Raw genomic sequence first — 19104 nt, 5'->3', positions numbered from 1 at the left:
GACATTGATGTTGTACCATCATGTTTCCTAAAAATGACATGACAAAAATGACACTCAAACTCATAATTTCAACCTCAAACTGGAACAACAAGCAACATACCACACAGATTAAAAACCATTTTAAATTTAATAAAACTTGAATACTGAAATGTGCATCAGTGAAATATAAACCAACCAAAAAACAGTTTTTTGATTATTTTGTACATATAAACATCTGTTCATAAATGGAACAAAAAACATGCTGAATAAAGTCTTACACTCTATACAGTCAGGCATGAATAACCTCAAAGATTGATAGGAGCTGATTGAAAAGATTTCGGATCATGAGGTCCATATGACAACAAACTTATATGCCAATCAACATTCAACTTTTCATCCAAAAAAGAAACACATCTAGTAAAAATCTTTAGTAAACTTAATAAGAAATCCATTGAAAAAGTTCATTAGCACTTTAAGTAGCTAGTTTATTTCTCAAATGATGGGATATTTTCAGGCAGCAGATTTCTGTCAGTGGTACCAGTGTGTCAGCAAATCGCAAAATTACTGCCAGAAACAAGTAATCAATTATAAAAAAAAAAAAAAAATGTTTGGTTGACATCTGTGCAGCCAGACAAAAATAAAAAACTAAATAAAAAATTGTGGCACATTTGTGTCTCAAACAGATTATTCCTGAGGCCTTTTTGGAAAATATGTGGAGATTTTCTTGATTTTTGGTGAGTGAAGAATCTGGAAAACAAAATTAAACAGGATAAATGGAACACATAGTAAACACATAAAACATAAAAAAATATCTGTCTGACATATTGTAAAAGATATAAAAAAATTTAAACAAAGATAGAAAACAAAGTGCAAATTAAATCACTCCTTGAAGTTGTGCATATATAGCACGCTAGATTTTTGTAGATTCACCAATCCGTTTTTTTCCAACTGATATGGTTTTAGTAATCATAAAAAAGTTGGTGAAGAACCAACTTTTTTTTTCTCAAAGACTCTAACACAAAAAAGAGATTTAAAAATACACACAATACCAGTTTGTGATCTAAATAAAGAAATTTTGAAACAAAAGCTTCGAAATTACAAGAATTTTTAAGAATTTTCATTCTTTGGCTTACGAGAATGAAAACCCAAACTCAAACGCCCTAAAGAATTTGTATACTACATAACAAATAAAAACAGGATATTTTAAAAAGAAATGTTAGACTTCTGATCAGTATATGCATTTTTATGCACTTAATACTTGATTGGGTATACTTTTGCATGGATCGCTGCATGAATGCGATTAGCTTGCAACCCCAGGAATTTGCCATTTTTATCCTTTTCACAATATTCTCATTTTCTGTGACATATTTGTAAGCCATAGTTATCAATATTACAAGAAATAATAGCTTGAACTATTTCACTTCAAGTGTAATGAATTAATATAATATACGAGTTTCACTTCCCAAAATGAGTTACAAAAAATACAAATCTTTTGAGATATACTTGTACCTTTTTAACCTTGTTAACAGAACAATGTATTAAATAGTTAAAGGAAATCCTAAAGGAAGAACAGCTACATTGTTACTATCTCTTGGTGCATCTCTCATTTTTACAGCTGAACAAGACTTCCTGTCATGGTTTACTTCAACAAAGCCACCAAACTTCAACAAACCATGACAGGAAGCTAAGAAAAAGGAAAAAAGCTGAAGGCAGAGCAAGAGTGTTAGTTTACGTCCAGACTTGGGATTTCTTTACTTACTGTTGAGGTTGGTGTCTTCCCCTCTTGTTTCTTATGTGCACTAGGACCACCTTGACTTTTTTTCATCTTTTGACCCATTTCTGACAACCAGTTTCCTGCTCTAGGAGACCAGTTCTCCTTCCCAGCCTGCCTGGAGGTAACAGGTTCACTGTCCTCTGCGTGACAGTCTGTCTGTACTGCGCTCTCCTGAGCGAGGCAGAGTACATCAGACAGAACGTGGCTCCTTTTAGATGCAGGGTTGAGTTCTGAAACACATTCGCATTGTGCCGCGTCCACACAGCTGCAAGGTGAACTTTCACCCGTTTCCAATCTGCGTTTGGCCCGTTGCTGTGTGGGAGAAGCGCCACTTGCTGGGCTCAGAGGACATGACCTCAGCACTTGGTGTGGTGGAGTAGTGGCATTGACCTGACTCTGAGATCCATGGATCGGGGATAACCACCGCTGAATAGAAGATGTTCTCTGCTGAGCGGAAAGTGGGTCGGAGCTGTTCGGTGACGTGGTGCTGGAAGGTAGCGGCAGGGCGGCTCTGTTAGGGGCACAGGCAGCGAGCTGCGGCGAGGCGAGGCCGCCGAGACTTGCCGTCTTCTGGATATTCACAGGGGACGTTGCAGCTCTTGCTAAAGGCACTGAACAAGGGAAAAATCAGTCAGTAGGGTCAGCAACAGTTATTTACGATGGAGAGTTTATATAAACACTACAAAAATACAAAACCTTACCAAGTACTTCGTCTAGTTTCTAGGGTAAACTTCTTAGTACACTTTGAAAGAAAACTAACTTACAAGTAACTCTTCAGCAAGATATAAGAGGTTCTTTTAAGCCAATGATACCTCAATATTGATGAAAAAGTACTAGTTCTAGTGGCAGATTAGTTCACTTATAGGGCTGCAACTAATGATTATTTTAGTAGTCGATTATTCTATCAATTATTTTGAATAATCATATTTTTAAAATGACACATCCTTCCAATTTTTTTATATAACCACTTAAGCATTTTTTATGCAATATTAGAGAGATGATAAAAGACGCAAATAAATGATTTAATTCCTTTTTCAAAGAAGAAAATAAACATTGTATTGCCTAAAATACAAAAACAGAGAACACTTCATTGTAACCAAGGATATAGTTTTGTATACTTTTGGCTTAATTACTGCACTACGTATGTATTCAGCAAATGGTCTGTTTTAAAGTTTACGATTAATCGATTACTAAATTAGTTGATTATTTAAGGAGTGTATCTATCATGATTAAATTCTGTTCATCATTTAATTCCAGTGGATTTGTTTTTTCTAACATCAATATTAAGGACTTATTGACTTAATAGAAGCTCCTCTATCTTGCTGAAACGTTACTTGGAAATTAGTTTTGTTTAATTTCAAGTCATCAAATATATTTGCACAAGAAAGTGGACAAAAAAATACTTGGTATGAATTTGTGATTTTGCATTGAAGGCTTAGGTAGCGTTTCTACATTGTGATTCTGCCTCCACCATGTTTAACTACGAAACTGCAGTAAAAGATCTCATAAAGGCAATTCCTTTCACTGCATTTTATTTATAGTTAACATGCATGGATACTTGATTTGTCAAGACGCATGGAAACCATCTACTTCATAAATATACTCTAAATCTAATTTTATTACATAAAATCCCAATAAAACACATAAACATTTGCAGTTTAATGAGTGTAAAACTCTTTTCCAAAGGAGATGTAAGCGGCTGCTTATCTCGTTTTCTCCTTAGTTGTTGCTCTGTTAGACTGATCAATAATAACAAAATTAAAAAGAACTAGAGAAGAATACTAACTTGTGGGAGACTTGGGACGTGCCCAGCCTATGAGGTTGGCTTCACCCACTTGTGACTGTGCTCCATCCGTTTCCCGATGAAGCCTCCAGATCCGTATGGTGTGGTCGTCGGAGCAGGAAGCAATCTGCCAAAAGAGCAGCGGGGTGTAAAAATAGGATCGGAAAGAAGCAAGCAAAAAACACGAAAAGGAAGACGGTTCAAATTCGCTGACTTACTTTAGTAAAATCTGTCGGACACCACACGACAGAGGTCACTTCCTCACTATGTCCATGGAGCATCATGGGAGGATGTTGAGGATCAGAGATCTGCAGTATTAAAAGAAGTGGAAAAAAACTCATTGTTGCTGGAAGATATTAGGCTGGATATTAAAATATAACTATACCTAGGTAACATATAATTAAAGACTGTACCTTCCAAATATAAGTGTGATTATCACTGGATCCACTGGCCAAGAACTGGTCATCAGGACTGATCGTGGACTTGACATAGAACGAGGAGTTCTGGTGTCCACTGAAAACGGCCACTGTGGGACAAGACAGATGTAATTTAAAAGATCACCACACAGCTCTTTAATGTAATAAATTATAGGGTTGAAACAATTAATTAGATTAATCGATTATTTAAATAATTGTCAATGAATTTAGTAATTGATTAATTAGCTGGAAAATTCTGGCTAAATAAAGTCATCTAATGAAAGATCAATATTGTCAGCGCCATAATAATTAAGCCATAACTATAAAAACATTCATGCATTTTGCCTTTAATATAAAAAATATTTCAGTGACTATGTTCTACCCAGAATTCCTCGAGTTTTAGCTTCACCTGATTCAAAAACTGTAAAAAACTAAACCTCCTATAAAGCAACTTCTGCTCTTGAATTATGAATCTGTTAATGCAGAAATGAGCCAATTAATCTACCAATAATCAAACGCACACTCAAGAAATACAATGTTATTTTAGTTTTCTTATTTAAAAAAAGGAATCAAATATTTTTTCATTTGAATCTTTTTTTGTATAAAACAAGTATGGTAGTTAAATAAAAATATCAGAAGGAAATGTAATCCTCCGCAAACATTCCGTGATTAAAAGTGTGAAGGTCACATGGGACTTCATGTCTACTTTGAAAAAAAAAATGGTGGAGACATTATTATGCTGTGTGGCTGATTCTCTTCAGCAAGTGGACAAGTGGAGGGACGCTGGTCAAAGTTGATGAAGACATAGATGAAGCTAAATACCAGCAATTTCTGGAAGAAAACAAGTAAAAGGTGACAAAAAGCTCGAGAATGGCCTGAGAGTTAACCTTATGCAACAAAGCGATCCCACAGTTGAAGGGTCATAACATAAGGATGAATCCAAATGCATGCCACACTTCTCAGATCCTTAATAAAACCATTACAAAATGATGTATCCCATTTCTTTCCAGTTTAGTTATTTGACTCTCTTTGTTGCCCTGCATAACACACATATGTTTCTGGGAAACCACGAGGGGTGTGACTACTTTCATCAGTCACTGTAATTACAACTAAAGACTTTCATCTTTCACATGAAGCTATTTATTCCCCATCCGAGGTCAGCTGCAGAGCTCTAGCTCCATCTGGTGATGCATTGGGTGCATCTGGAAAACATCTTGATTTACCTGGATTGGTATTTATTCCACAGACACTGAACATGTAAATGTTGTCATCTGTGCAGTTACACATGATGTTGGACCTGGTAGAGTCCAGAACAAGACCGGAGTAGCCTGGAATGCATCAAACAAATAATTCAGATCATTTAGTGACGTGTGGCTCCTTTCAGGTGTGCATATGTCACAGTACTGACCCAGTCTCGTCCGAGTGGAAGAACCAGCATATGGATAGCTCTGCAGAGGCACAGGGTCACGAAGGTAAGCTGTGTAGTTCTTCCTCAAGTCCCACATCTTTATAACACTATAAAATAAAAAATAAAATGTGACCCTCCAGGATTGGCAGTGTGCTTTTACACAGTTTACACATTTTATGAAAAGTGCTTTTTTTTTGTTTACCCGTCAACAGCACCCGAAGAGATGAGTGTGTGCTGATCACGAAATAACACCACTGTAACACTTTGCTTGGTATCCTGCACAACAAGAAAAAAAGATAATATCAGCCACCTAGTCAAGACCACAGTTCAAAAATGATACAAATTGACCCGTTAGCACAAGTAGTTAGTACAGATGAACACTTAATGTTTTTTTTTACCAACAAATTACAATTTTTGTAGAAAGGGAAAGTGGGTGGATACTTTCCATCAGTGGATACAACACTGAATATTTTCTTTAATTATTCACTATTTAGGAAACTGTATGCCTCTCTCTTGCAAGAGGTATTTGTACAAGACTTCTCTTTTTCTGATGTATCCACAAGATTTAAAGATCCCATCTCTTCAACAATCAGAGCACTTTGTTAGTTTAATACAAATATTCCATCTTTAGTTCATTTCAAATAAAACAAAATAAACAAAAAAGTACAATAAATTTACTTTGCATTTTTATTAAGAGAAAATATCACAGTTTTGTGCTTCTTACTTTTTTGTTTTTGGGCCCCAATAATAACTCTGATCAAAAATAACCAATTTTCCATTCTCTTGGAGAAGGACATAAACTCACCACGCTTGGAGCCATTCCACGCATGCTGCTCCTTCTTTTCTTCACTTTAGACAAGGGATTTGTTTCAGATTTGTTATGAGCACCAGTGATCTGTTTCACCTGCTTGTAAAAACCATCTGTAGGGCAGAACATCAAATGTGAAAATGGAGTGTTGGTACAATTTTTCTTTATGCCTTTGCTTAAGAGACCAATGAAGCAGCAAAATTGCAGTAAACCCTACAAAGTTACTGATAACTCACCTTTTTGGCTGCACCTGATATCCCAGACCATAATATTTCCATCTCTGCCCCCAGTGCAGAAAACAGCTGTTTGAAAAAAACATCAGTAACATGAATGAACTAGATGTCTGATGACGACGAGAGCCAAGCCACGTCTTGACTGCTTTTCCTTGTTATTAACACATTTAACCCATAAAACAGTTAATCCATAAAAGGAGAAAAAAAACAAAAATTAATCTTGTAGTTAGAAATCTAAGAGGATATTGAAATTTTAATGAGAAGTTCAATAAAAATTCAGCATACCACTCTCTCCTGGTGCAAATGCAACCGTCTTGAGGCTGCACAGGTGGCCTTTAAAGCCTCCCAGCAGTTCCCCAGACTTCACATCCCACAGTCTGGCCATCTGGTCCCCTGCAGCAGTCACCTAAAGACGCCAGAAGTGATCAAAGTATATTCAGCAAATAACTTGTGGAAATCTTGTTAAGAAATTAGGGAGGAGCTTCTACCTACCAATTGAGGTTCCCTCGGCACCCACGCGATGTCAAAGACAGCGTTCTCGTGAGCCAGCCATTCTGTAAAAGTTCACACCAAGTCAATTAATGAGATCTCCCAACTCAGGGGTGCCCAAAGTACAATTAAAAAAAAAAAGACATAAGTTTGGTCTGCCATCACAAGTGATTGATGCATCTGGAGACTTTTTTATTTTAATCAGTGCAAAATTATTAGAAACAAATTAAAATCTTGTTACAACAGAAAACATTCATCTCTTATTAATCACCCTTTTTGAATTCTCTTGAATTTAATAGAAAACAGGAATGTGTCTATTCAGAAACTTTGCTCAAAAGCAAACTTTGATGCATACAAATCTCCCAAATCTGCTTTTAATTAACTGATTAAACATGACTAAATACATAAAGTATGACTCAAATTCTTTTCTGATGGCTGAAACTTTTACTTTTTTTTCTTACCAAACAAGGCCCGCAAAAATGTGCGAATTGGATTTTTAATGAGACAAACATGCAAAATCCTTTCATTTTTGAGATGATTTACTCAACTCATTCTTATAGAACTATTTAATCTGTTTTTGTGTGCTTAGTTTATTATTGAGCAGGTAAAAAATATAATTTTCTTAAAAATTATACTTTGTTTGGTTCTTTAGATAACTTTGATCCATGTGACAAAGAATTTGGACACCAATGTCTTAATTATTCCTAGCAGAGCTCTTAGAAGTACCTTTAAGAAGAGGGTTTTCACGACTTTCTGTGTCATAGATCCTAACAATGCCTTCTTCGTTAGCTGCTGCAAGGACGTTGGGCATGGTTCCGGCTACAAAACAGCAAGAATCACAGGTTACATGGATGGCTCTCTTCCTGAACCTTTGTCTATTTAATTTTCAGTGCATATTGCATTCAAAGAAGATTACCAGTGGAAAAAGCCAGCCCAAATGGCGGCACTGTGTCTCCTGTGTTGCCGTAGGAGATGTGCTCGTCATGCCGGATGCACTGGTAGCCTCCCAGCAGGGAGCCCAAAGGGATCCTGGAACACGGTTCTGCAGGGAAGGCTGCAGGGATTCATGCAAGGTCAGAAGAAGGAAGAGGAAGTTGTTATTTTGTCACAGGAAACATAAACCTTTCATACCCTTAGAAGTTTTCCAAGTTTCACATTACCACATTTTGTTTTGCTTTTGAATGTGAATAGAGAGTGAATTGTGAAACAAACCATTGATCACATTGTTTGTTATTAATAAAATATATCATAAATTCATAGTGGTGGCACTGTCATGGTGTGGGGACAAAATAAACATCCATCATGAGTTACAGTGGACTGGCATACATCAAATCTTATGAGAGTTAGAAAGGCTCAGTCAAAGTCCAACTGAGACTCTGTGACAAGACATAAAATGTTAATGTCAAAGGCTAACAGTTACATTTTCATTCCACTTTGAGGCCTATCATATAAAAAAGTGTTAAAATGCAGCATGTTATATTTTTGCAAAGCATTTTTAGTACATACTTATGCCTTTTCCATACATGGAGTGCATGCAATTTATGGGTGGACGACAAACAAATGTGTAAGAAGTTAAGGCTGGAAAACTTTCTAGTGTGCAGTAAAACGTTTTATGTGTACTAGCACAGACTAGTACACATAAAACGAAACAACTATGGACATATTACAACAGATAAAAAAAAAGACATTATAGAGACGCAAAATAAAATACAAAAATATCAGTCCAACGGTTATTTTAAATCTCCCTGTTCTTATTGTGATGCAGATCATAGCTTCATTGGCGATTAGATAGCCTGCAGTATGGGTAAAACCCATGCTAACATAGCATATTGATACACCTCCCCTCAGACAGAACATATTGTGTCTCACCGTTCTGCCTCCGTCTGCCCACTCCTCTGTCAACAATAGAGCGGAAAAACATCCCCATGCTCCAGCGGCAGGCCAACTGTTACACACGCCAACAGTTTTGTCCGATCGTTAGCTGGTGGTCTCTTCCCCACTTCTTGTTGCTACCTGGTGTGACTATTTTTTTCCCGCGAACAGAAAGTTCGATTAAAAGAACCGAATTCCGCGCGAAACACCGCGTTGTGCGCTGCTATTGGTGCGTCAGACGGCGATTCCGCTTCCGTTTAGTGCTACCAACAACTGCTGCCCCTTCAACATAAGTGGACACAGGCTGCGAACGGCCGAGATGCAACCAGGTCCTGCTCTAAATTTGGAGATGGACTCTTTTTGAAAGATTCGCACGTTACGTGCCCGCAAATAAAGTTAAAGTAGCATGATGGATGTCTCATACCTTCAGCCTTTGTTATGGAGCCGATGACAACGAGAAGTAATTAGTGAGAAAAATTGTCAGTTTAATAGAATTTCCTTATTCTCTTGGAATATGCTACTTTAATATATTTTGTTATGGAGGATTGATTGTGCCAAAATTGGCAATTAAAATGGCAATAAGTTAAATGGCTTGATAAGGTAATTAATGTAGCAAACTTTGCATTCTAAAAGTGAGACCTTATTTGATTACATAAATGAATATTTATTCATCTTTCTCTGCGGTATTAATTTAATGTCATCACAAATATTTACTGTGCCATTGCATTTACAATACTGTTGGAAGTATTGGTTTGTCTGAACCCAAAGGCTACTAAATAACATTTTGATTTTTATGTATCACATTAAAGTCTAATAAATGATAAAGTGGAAAGTACAATATATTTTTCTGAAATGAAAGTAAAACGTGTTTTCAAAAATAATGAAGTGTAGATGACCAGAAACATGGATCTTTAGAAAGCAATGCATGAGCTTAGTTTCGACATTTTATTTCGAAAAGGCAAATTTCAATCCGGATGTGATGTCATAGGCGCCGTTGCTATTCTGAACAGAAAGATGCTAACGATACCTTTTTATCATAGCCTCATTTATTTAAAAGTGTAATTTAAAAAGCAGAAATGTCGCTTTCAATGGCTCGGTCATTCCTGTCTGAAGCTTGTTATGGGGAGCAGGAGCTGGACGCGAACTCCGCTCTCATGGAGCTGGACAAAGGTGCGTCAGCTAGCTCTGCTAACAATGTAGCATAGCGTCTCATTGATTGTGTTCTGGTTCTGTTTTGCGTTTGATTCGAGTGTCATTCAGATTATACAAGCTCCGGGAGGGATCACTGCTTTGCCTTAACCGGAAAACGTGTGTTTAATTTCAGGGCTGCGGTCGGGGAAGCTCGGAGAGCAGTGTGAAGCTGTGGTGTTGTTCCCCAAACTCTTCCAAAAGTACCCCTTCCCCATCCTCATCAACTCCGCCTTCCTGAAACTAGCAGACATCTTTAGGCTTGGGTATGACTGCTTAGATATTGAAAATTAATATCAATTACTTACTATTTAATTGCTATTACATTTTGTAAATTAAATAATAATTAATAAGAGGACGAAAGGTTTTTCAAAATAAATGTTCGACCTGATTTTTACCTGCTAATAAAAATCATTTTTCCTACAAATTGGTTGGTGCATCAGAGCATGTTGTTTATGTTTGTCGGATGTATGAAAAGACATTAAAGTTTATATGTTGGAATGTTACATTGTATGGAAAAAAATAGGTGATAATAATTTTACTGTCAACAAGTTAATTCATACAAGCTGCTGTCTCTCTTTCCAGCAACAACTTTCTGCGTTTGTGTGTGCTGAAAGTGACACAGCAGAGTGAAAAGCATTTAGAGAAGATTCTCAATGTGGATGAATTTGTTAAGAGGGTGTTTTCAGTCATACATAGCAACGACCCCGTGGCCAGAGCCATCACTCTGAGGTAAGCTGGATGCCACTGAATAAATCGTTTTTAACTACAGCTTGGTTTGAAAGAGTCCATTCATTGTTTGATTTCTGCAGGATGCTTGGCAGTTTGGCCTCCATCATCCCAGAGAGAAAAAACGCCCACCACAGTATTCGGCAAAGCTTGGACTCTCACGACAACGTGGAAGTGGAGGCTGCTATCTTTGCTGCTGCAAGTTTCTCTGCACAGTCGAAGTAAAAAAAATTCTTGTTAGAATTTTGCTGTGTTGTCTAAATATATATATATATATCTACTTGCTTTCTGGTTTAAATTGTGAACTTTACTGTTTAATTTTTAGAGACTTTGCTGCTGGGATCTGTAACAAAGTGAGCGAAATGATTCAAGGTAGAAGATAATTCTTATTCTGACCCTACTAATTTTTTACTTTTAAACATTGATGTTTACTTTTGTCTTTTATTTGTCTCTTCTGAGGAAAAAGTAAATACCTTGAATAATTGATAAAATTATTTTTTTGTCATTTTTGTAAAATCAGGGTTGTTTTTTCACTAATATTTTGCCTATATTCTTGTAATTAAGCAAACAGTATCTCATAGCCTGACCGTCATATTCTGTCATTCACAGAAGGGATGATTGAGGGGGAAAAAACACTTTTGTAAATATTTTCCGTCATTTGTCATTTCAGAAAAAAAAATTCTTAAAATCCTATCTGGTAGAAGAAAATCAGAGAATTTATTTTTAACACATATCGCCCAGGCCTAATTTTGACCACCACCATAGCACATAAGTGAAATCAATATACAGGCTTTGATGAGGCAAAAACTTCCCTTTTTACATTTAATTTTTTTTTTGTAAATTGTCACATGTCTGTATAAGACATAAACTATCACAGGGTGTTCTAATGTTTTTCCCACCAGTGTATTATTTGGTGTTCAGAGTGGATTTTTAGTGTCTAACTGACTTTTTTTCCCATTTTGAACCTGACTACGGCGGCAGGTTTGGACACGCCTGTGGATCTGAAGTTGAAGCTGATCCCAATGCTGCAGCACATGCATCATGACGCCAGCTTGGCGTCCAGCAGCAGAGAGCTCCTTCAGCACCTGGTGAACTCCTACCCTTCCACCCCTATGGTCATCGTCTCGCTGCACACCTTCACGCAGCTGGCTGCCTTCTCGCTCATTGATATTCCCAAGCAGGTATATCCACAGAGAAAGCACAGGTTTAAAGTGATACATTGATAGAAGTTCTGTGAAATAATACAGTTTGCTGTGCTTTTTATCTCTTCAGTTGCAGCTTCTCCTTCAGTACCTGAGAGATGATCCGAGGAAAGCTGTAAAGAGACTTGCGATAAACGACTTAAAGCTTCTGGCAAAAAAAGCTCCTCACCTTTGGATCAGAGAAAACACTCAAGTAAGAACACTGCCAGTCACTCTGCATACTTTCTATTTTTTTCAACTTTAAAATGAAACCATTTTAATCCTTTCAGACGCTGTGTGAATGTGCCTTGACCATCCCTTACAACAGTTTGAAGCTGGGAATGTTGGCTGTCCTCTCAACCCTCTCTGGAACAATAGCCATCAAGCAGTACTTCAGCACTGCAGCAGGTAAGTAAATAAACTGTTATTAAACTTAGACATATTTATAAAAAAGTGAAAAACAGGAACCTCTTAGGTTGCTAAATAGAAAAATAAAAGAACAGAGATGTTCAAACAGAAGTATCAACTGTGGTTGCTCTTAAAAGAATGTTCAGTGAAGAATGTTCGTGAAGTCCTTTAACTCAAGAAGTTAAAGCTCAGTGACTGGTTCCAATCTCTGGACTGTTTCTAATTCTTGTTCTGGAATCTCTCTGCCACCTTTATTCCTGTACTAACTGGTTCCACTTAATAACCAGCGGCACCCTCTAATGACCAAACAACAACACTAAAATTTTAATCAATTAAATCATTAAACGAGAAGTAATTGTAAGTCGATTAACACCTTTCAATATATGTGTGTAGTTGTAAAAATGTAAAGGTGTAGCACTTTTTCCTCAGCCGGCTCATCCATCCCTCCTCGACTCACTGACCTGGTTAAACTGGCGCAAGAATGTTGTTACCACAGCAACCTGTCAGTGGCGGCTCATGGGGTTGTGGTGCTTTCCAGCATTGCCATTTCCTGTCCGGAAAAAGGTTGGTTTCTCTGGACAATGGCCTATTTGAGGTTCTTCCTCCAGCACAGATTCTCCTCAGTGGTTTTATGAGAGAGTTTCTTTTATTGTGTGTTTTTCTCCCTCAGATATAGTACAGCTGGAGCAGGACACGGTGTTGGGAGTGGAGTCTCTTCTGATGTTGTGCAGTCAGGACAGTAGCCCCAGTGGACAGGCCACTCTCAAAGTAAGACAGTAATGGAAACACAACAAAAAATAAAAGAGGTTATATATGCTGTAGCACTCAATTTATTCATAAGGTTAAAAAAATGTCAGGGAATGAAGTAAACAGTTTTAACTCATTTAAATGTTTTTTTTTTTTACAGTTTTATATTTAAAATTTGAAAAGAAATTATGTGATTATAGGAAACAGACTTCAACAAATGATGCCAGTCAATGAAATGAGTTTTTTAGTTTCTGGAAACTGAGTCATTTAAAAAACCTTCTGAATGTAATGTCACAAATCAGCAAGCTCTGCCCTTCAGTTAACGACCTCTGCGAAGCCCACTTTGTTACCTAGCATCCAAAGCTGAGCTCCAGCACGTTTGGTCAGCTGGTTTTACTGCTGTACAATAACTACTGGAAAAGACAAATGTTTTGGTGTTGGCTTAATCCACTTGCTGCATTCTTGTTGTTTGTGCAACTTCTGCTTTTCAAACATGTTCCATTGTATAATTGCTACTTTGTTTGCATCCATTTTGACGAGAGTTGGGGAAACGTGGCCAGCAGTAATTTATTTGGATTTTACCTCTTCAAGGAAATATAATAGATCCCCTTTAAGTCTACTTCGTGTTGTCAGACAGGTTCTATTTAAGTATTTTCTAGACTCTGAGCCTTCCAGAGATTTTTGCTCTCTTAAACAGCTGTTATGTTTGCACCACAGACGGCGCTCACCTCGCTCGTTAAGCTGCTGAAAAATCGGCCTCACCTGAGCCAACCGGCTGTGGAATTCTTGCTCGGCCAGCTCCACTTATCCTGCGACTCATCTCGCGTCCTCATGTGCCACGCCCTGGCGGCCATCGCCACCCACCTGCCCGTGCTGGGAGACGGCATGCTGGGAGATCTGGTTGATCTCTACCAGGTGGCCGGTCACTCCTCCACCGGGGAGCAGCAGGAGCTTCTGGTGAGAAACGCCGCACACATCAGCGTCCTCTCCTGCTGCTTAGAGTTGCATTTAATGGACTTTGATCGCTGTAGGTTTCCTTGGCGACTGTAATTTTTGTCGCCAGCCAATCGTCTCTGTCATCTGAAGTGAAGACGGTCATCAAGCAGCAGCTGGAGAATGTGGCAAATGGCTGGACGGTGTATCGCATTGCACGGCAAGCCTCTCGCATGGTAAGTGACTTTAATTATGAACATGACATCACATCGAAATAAGAGAATAAACGGCTTGCTGTTGATCTGCAGGGCTGTCATGAGTTCTCTAGCGAGCTTTACCAGTGTCTCCGGACTCGTGTGGCGTCGGAGCATTTCTACTTCTGGCTGAACAGCCTGAAAGAGTTCTCCCAGGCAGAGCAGTGCTTGAGTCATGTGGAGGAGGGTGACTACAGTGGCGCCATGAGCGCCATCGCAGAGGCCCTGCGCTCCTACCAAAAGGGCATCGCCTCCCTCACGGTGAGCAGGGGGAAAGAAAAAGCCACTGAAACTTAATTTAGACTGGAACGAGACCTCCGCACGTATCACCGTTTTCATAAGATGGGATTAATCGCTCTGCCTGCAGGCCGCCAGCACTCCGTTGAGCCCTCTCACGTTCCAGTGTGAGTTCATTAAGCTGCGCATCGACACTCTGCAGGCCCTGTCACAGCTCATTTGCACCTGCAACAGCCTGAAAACCAGCCCTCCGCCTGCCATCGCCACGACGATCGCTCTCACGTCAGGAAATGACGTCCAGCGCTGTGGCCGCATCTCAATGCAGGTGAACACTTAGCAGCTTAGGTTTTAGAGCAATTTGAAAGATTTAATAAGACACATGGTACCTTGAAGTTTGTGGTTGTTAAGTGATGAAATGTGGAACAAGGTCAGGGAGTTTGAATACTTTTTTGCAAGGCTCAGTATAAATATTTATAAATCCGTGTGTCCGCTTGTTGGACCAAACTACAGTAGCAGAAACCCAATCATTATAGTCCAGTCATACTTAATATCATCTCTTTTCTGTTCTGTTACATCAACATCAGTTATGATTCATGTGTCTATCTGTTATACCACACCTGTCACTGATATGAAGGATTTGTGCGTCAGAGTGGAATAAATCTGATGTGTTTAATCATGCTGTTAAATTTTCTTCCAGATGAAGTTCTGCATGGATGAGTTCAGAGGTCTTGCTGCCCGCTATGCTGATCTGCACCAGTCGTTATTTGATGCAGATTATGCTACCCTTCGCAACGTGGAGCTGTATCCTTAAACATCCATCAGTCCTGTCAGTCTGCGATTGCCCTAACTCCCCTGCTGTCATGTATTGGCCCTTAACTGTTTGTTCAGACAACAGCAGAGCTGCTTGCTGGTCTCGCATGTAATCGAAGCTTTGATACTGGACCCACAGACAGCCAGGTGTGAGTCGCTGACGTAGCTGTTATTCTTCCATAAAACCTGTGAAAAATGATACAATTTATGTTCTCAAATCATTTTGGTCTGGAGCATCAAAAGCAGTCATCATGTGAATCATTTTCATATCAGTTTTGCTCTATTAATGTTAAAATATGTTATTTTAGTGTGAAATGATGAAATGATTAAAAAATATTCTGCAGACTTTTTACTTAACCACTTAATCCTAACCAAATGTGTACATACATGTGCATCATTCAAACTTTGTTAAATATACTTGAGAAACTTGCAGTGAAACTACATGCTCATCCACATAATTCATATTAATTTGAACATAATCTTGACTGAAGTCCTTACTGATAAATAACTCTTAGTCATAAATTTTCAGATTGGTCGACATAGAGACGTTTTCTGGATGTAAATTACCAAATCATTGTCGGGATCAGTTTCCTGTTGGAACACCCAGTCCTGCCATGTATTATTTGTATATCTGCAGATTTGAGCAGAAGTTGAAGGATTTGCTGGTAGTCATTTGCCTCCATTATTCTTCCACTTTGTGTAATGGCACTTGTACTACTGGCAGCACAAAGCCTTACACCATGATGCTCAGGAGACTGATGCTGTTGGCTTTCATAGCCCTTTATTGACTCTGCCAAACATTTTATTTGGTTTCAAAAAGCTACCTCTTTTGCTCAAGTTTTGTTCGCGCTTCAAAGAGTTTGTTTTGGTATAGAAAGTTCTTATGGAGTAGAGAAGGCCAACAAACAAAATATATGTATGTTTTTAATCCATTGTTGAAGATGTAGTAAAAGAACAAATTGTAAAACTGTACATGCAAGCAACAGCAGCGTTTAGCAGCTGACCGTATAAAAACCAATATGTGGCTCACATTCTTAAAATTCCCATGTTGTCGGTGTGATTTAGTTTTCAGGAGCACGGCAAATCGGGGTCTGTTCAGACCGAGAGCGAATATGAGCGACGGATGATGTCGGTGTTTAACCATGTGCTCGTTGAGGTAGAGGGACTCTCCAAGAAACACCCTCCTGTTTCACACCTGGTGAGACTACATTTATGATCACAGATTTTCAAAGAAATTTGCAGTTTTACTGCAAGATTCAAGACATTTACCCGACTTAAACGTGCCTGTGATTTCCTGTAGTGCAATTGGGAGTTTATGAAAAGAAAAATCTTCCAAAAATTCTTTGGAAAGTGGATTACTATATAGTCTTGTAAAAATAGCTTAAAGGACTAAAAACTCTGAACGTTTGAGTGAATTGTGTTTGTTTTTCAGCATACCAACTGCCTCTGTGATGCTGTCATAGCCTTGCTGAAGGTGCCGCTGTCTTTCCAAAGATATTTCTTCCAAAAGCTCCAGTCAACCAGCATCAAGGTAATTGCTTTACAGTTACAAGTACTGAAACCAAGCCAGCAACACAATGACTTGGTGTTTGTTTTCAAGTAAACATTCCACATGATTCAAATGTTTGCTAATGAAAAAGAACTTGCTTTGAATAATAAATGAGGATTGATGATACTTATGCATATAAAGAAATGGCACTAATCCACATCGAATTTCATTGGAATTAGCTTCTTTTTATAATGAAGATGGATGTATTTCACTTGATTCTGTCTAGATTTGAGTGAAATAAATCCAGTGAAATTTTTAACTTGGTTTTAGCTAAAGATTGTAGTTTTGCTGTTTTGTAAGAGCAATAATTTCCAAGAAACAGCAACTTACACTGTGAAACTTAAACTTCTCTATGTGTGTCAGAAAACAATGTAAAAAAAAACAGTTTTTCTTGTCTTTATAGTTAAGAATAGGCTATTTATTATGTTTTGCATTTTCCAGCTTGCTCTCTCTCCGTCACCACGAACTCCAAGTGAGCCAATCCCAGTTCAGAACAGTCAGCAACTGACTCTGAAAGTGGAGGGAGTAGTACAACATGGTTCCACACCAGGACTCTTCAGGAAGATCCAGTCTGTTTGCCTCAATGTCACATCAGTTCTACAGAGCAAGACCGGGCCTGACTACAAAGTATGATGTTTTTTTCCCCCCGTCTAACCATTCTACTTTCTACAATTAATTATGCTATCATTTAACAAGTTTAACTGTTTTTACTAATTCTTTGATCATCACCCTGATTCTTTTTATTTCAGATACCACTTGACAGTAAAACGAATGAGATCGAGCAGCGAGTAGAACCTCACAACGACTACTTCAGCACCCAGTTCCTGCTAAACTTCTCCATCCTGGGCACCCACGTGGTCACCGTGGAGGCATCTGTGGTGGACGAGAGCGGCATCGAGTGGAAGACGGGGCCGAAGACGATGGTGTCCGTCAAGTCCCTGGAGGATCCCTACTCCCAGCAGCTCCGCCACCAGCTGCAGCAGAGTGGAACGCAGCCTGCCCCACAGAGGAGCTCATACATTCGCTTTTAGTCAATTGCTTTGTTTTTCTGCTGTTTTTTTGTTTGTTTGTTTGCTTTTACAATTTGAGCTTGTTCACTTTCATTGTCTTGAAGAAAATAAATGTTTTTTTTTTGTTTTTTAACTCCAGTGATTAAAAGACTTTTATTTAAATTATTTAAGCATTCATTAAGTAGCAGTTTTTGGACTCAAAAGATGCTAAAGACTTGATGTTAAATTGAATAGTATTACTTGTGTCAAAGAGAACGTGTTAAATGTCCTTGGTTTAATCTTTTCCACATTATGTAATACTGGGCAAAACCACCAGGTGGCACAATATGAACATTGCAAAATATTTCCAGTTGATGAGGGCACGTGAAATACATTTTAGAGAGTGACGTTTATGCCATATATATAGATATATACTGCATTAACGTAATATGTTTAAGTTATATTAATACTTTGAGTCGGAGTTATTTAGGAATTGACAAATTTCTGTTCAAAATCGGAAGATCCAATTAATCTTTATTTTCTCATTTATTTATGTGTAGATATACACACGAAGTCAAGCCATCAATTTTTGACAGCAGGGAGTCTGCGCAGTCCAAGACTAGCGTCAAACAGACATCAACATGAAGTCACCCTGAATAAAAATTTCACTTCCGGTCATATTTTTCACAATTAAAGTACAATTTTAGTTGAACAGGGAAAAGTCGTTTTACCAAAACGTATTTGCAACCTCTGATAGTTGTTGAAATAATTAACAAGCATGCTTATAATTCCAGGATGTGTTACTGTAATATTTTTGAAAACATTTTCTCCTCAGTAATGTAATGCTCTTAGTACATAATTTTTTTTATGATAAATTTATTTATTCCAAGATTCTTTTAGAATGCATAAAAATACTATTTCTTACTTTAGGGAAGGGTGTTTTATTTGGAAGTTATTTTATGATCATTTGAAGCTGTTATTAAAATTTTACTTTGATTTACAATAAATTTCAAAAATATATATACATTTTTTTATTATTATTATGTAAGGGGAATAATGCTGTCGACTGTCGCCATATTCTTCCTTAGAATCAAAAGAAGCCTGGGCTTATTTCCTGTTTAATGTTGTACAGAATCTTAGTGTGCTGAATTTAACTGTGGTGATATAAATATGATTAAATGATTAAGTTGGGTTGCACAGTGAACTTTTTTCACATTATTACCATAAACATTAATGTCTTTACTTGAAATGTTACTTGACCAACAGAGAGCAGCAGTAAATAAACTTGAGTAGCTGATTGATTGCATCTGTAGTTGT

The 19104-nt window shown here is 37.9% G+C and overlaps 2 protein-coding genes across 2 annotated transcripts; one reads left to right on the top strand and one right to left on the bottom strand.

The window, feature by feature from the left end:
• Positions 1-130: 130 nt before the first annotated feature.
• Positions 131-9055, bottom strand: dtl (denticleless E3 ubiquitin protein ligase homolog (Drosophila)). Its single transcript, XM_055054364.1, has 15 exons — positions 8760-9055; positions 7807-7944; positions 7617-7709; positions 6894-6955; positions 6687-6807; positions 6405-6470; positions 6166-6281; positions 5563-5636; positions 5361-5467; positions 5176-5280; positions 3950-4062; positions 3755-3844; positions 3540-3663; positions 1739-2364; positions 131-726 (listed from the first exon to the last, which is right to left on the bottom strand). Exons 1-15 carry the CDS (start codon positions 8815-8817, stop codon positions 664-666), a joined length of 1956 nt encoding a protein of 651 aa, XP_054910339.1. The 5' UTR covers positions 8818-9055; the 3' UTR covers positions 131-663.
• A 698-nt stretch (positions 9056-9753) lies between these two features.
• Positions 9754-19054, top strand: ints7 (integrator complex subunit 7). Its single transcript, XM_055054289.1, has 20 exons — positions 9754-9932; positions 10087-10216; positions 10536-10682; positions 10763-10900; positions 11005-11051; positions 11661-11860; positions 11952-12074; positions 12151-12268; positions 12698-12832; positions 12939-13036; positions 13733-13972; positions 14047-14184; positions 14257-14463; positions 14570-14764; positions 15137-15240; positions 15328-15396; positions 16315-16447; positions 16682-16780; positions 17240-17425; positions 17548-19054. The coding sequence occupies exons 1-20, from the start codon at positions 9839-9841 to the stop codon at positions 17827-17829; spliced, it is 2883 nt and encodes a 960-aa protein (XP_054910264.1). The 5' UTR covers positions 9754-9838; the 3' UTR covers positions 17830-19054.
• The last annotated feature ends 50 nt before the right edge of the window (positions 19055-19104 follow it).

Source organism: Poeciliopsis prolifica, unplaced genomic scaffold, assembly GCF_027474105.1.
Source record: "Poeciliopsis prolifica strain line A6 unplaced genomic scaffold, Auburn_PproV2 SCAFFOLD039, whole genome shotgun sequence".
In the NCBI taxonomy this organism is placed as follows: domain Eukaryota; kingdom Metazoa; phylum Chordata; class Actinopteri; order Cyprinodontiformes; family Poeciliidae; genus Poeciliopsis; species Poeciliopsis prolifica.
Note: the sequence above shows the minus strand (reverse complement) of the source record. Positions and strands in the feature narration are given on the sequence as shown.

Coding starts and splice junctions, on each gene's coding strand:
- dtl (XM_055054364.1), bottom strand. CDS start 8,817: ATGGGGATGTTTTTCCGCTCTATTGTTGACAGAGGAGTGGGCAGACGG. Junction 6,282..6,404: donor TATCAGGTGCAGCCAAAAAG/GTGAGTTATCAG, acceptor TCTGCCCTACAG/ATGGTTTTTACAAGCAGGTG. Junction 5,281..5,360: donor TTCCACTCGGACGAGACTGG/GTCAGTACTGTG, acceptor GATGCATTCCAG/GCTACTCCGGTCTTGTTCTG.
- ints7 (XM_055054289.1), top strand. CDS start 9,839: ATGTCGCTTTCAATGGCTCGGTCATTCCTGTCTGAAGCTTGTTATGGG. Junction 12,833..12,938: donor CATTTCCTGTCCGGAAAAAG/GTTGGTTTCTCT, acceptor TTTCTCCCTCAG/ATATAGTACAGCTGGAGCAG. Junction 15,241..15,327: donor ACCCTTCGCAACGTGGAGCT/GTATCCTTAAAC, acceptor CTGTTTGTTCAG/ACAACAGCAGAGCTGCTTGC.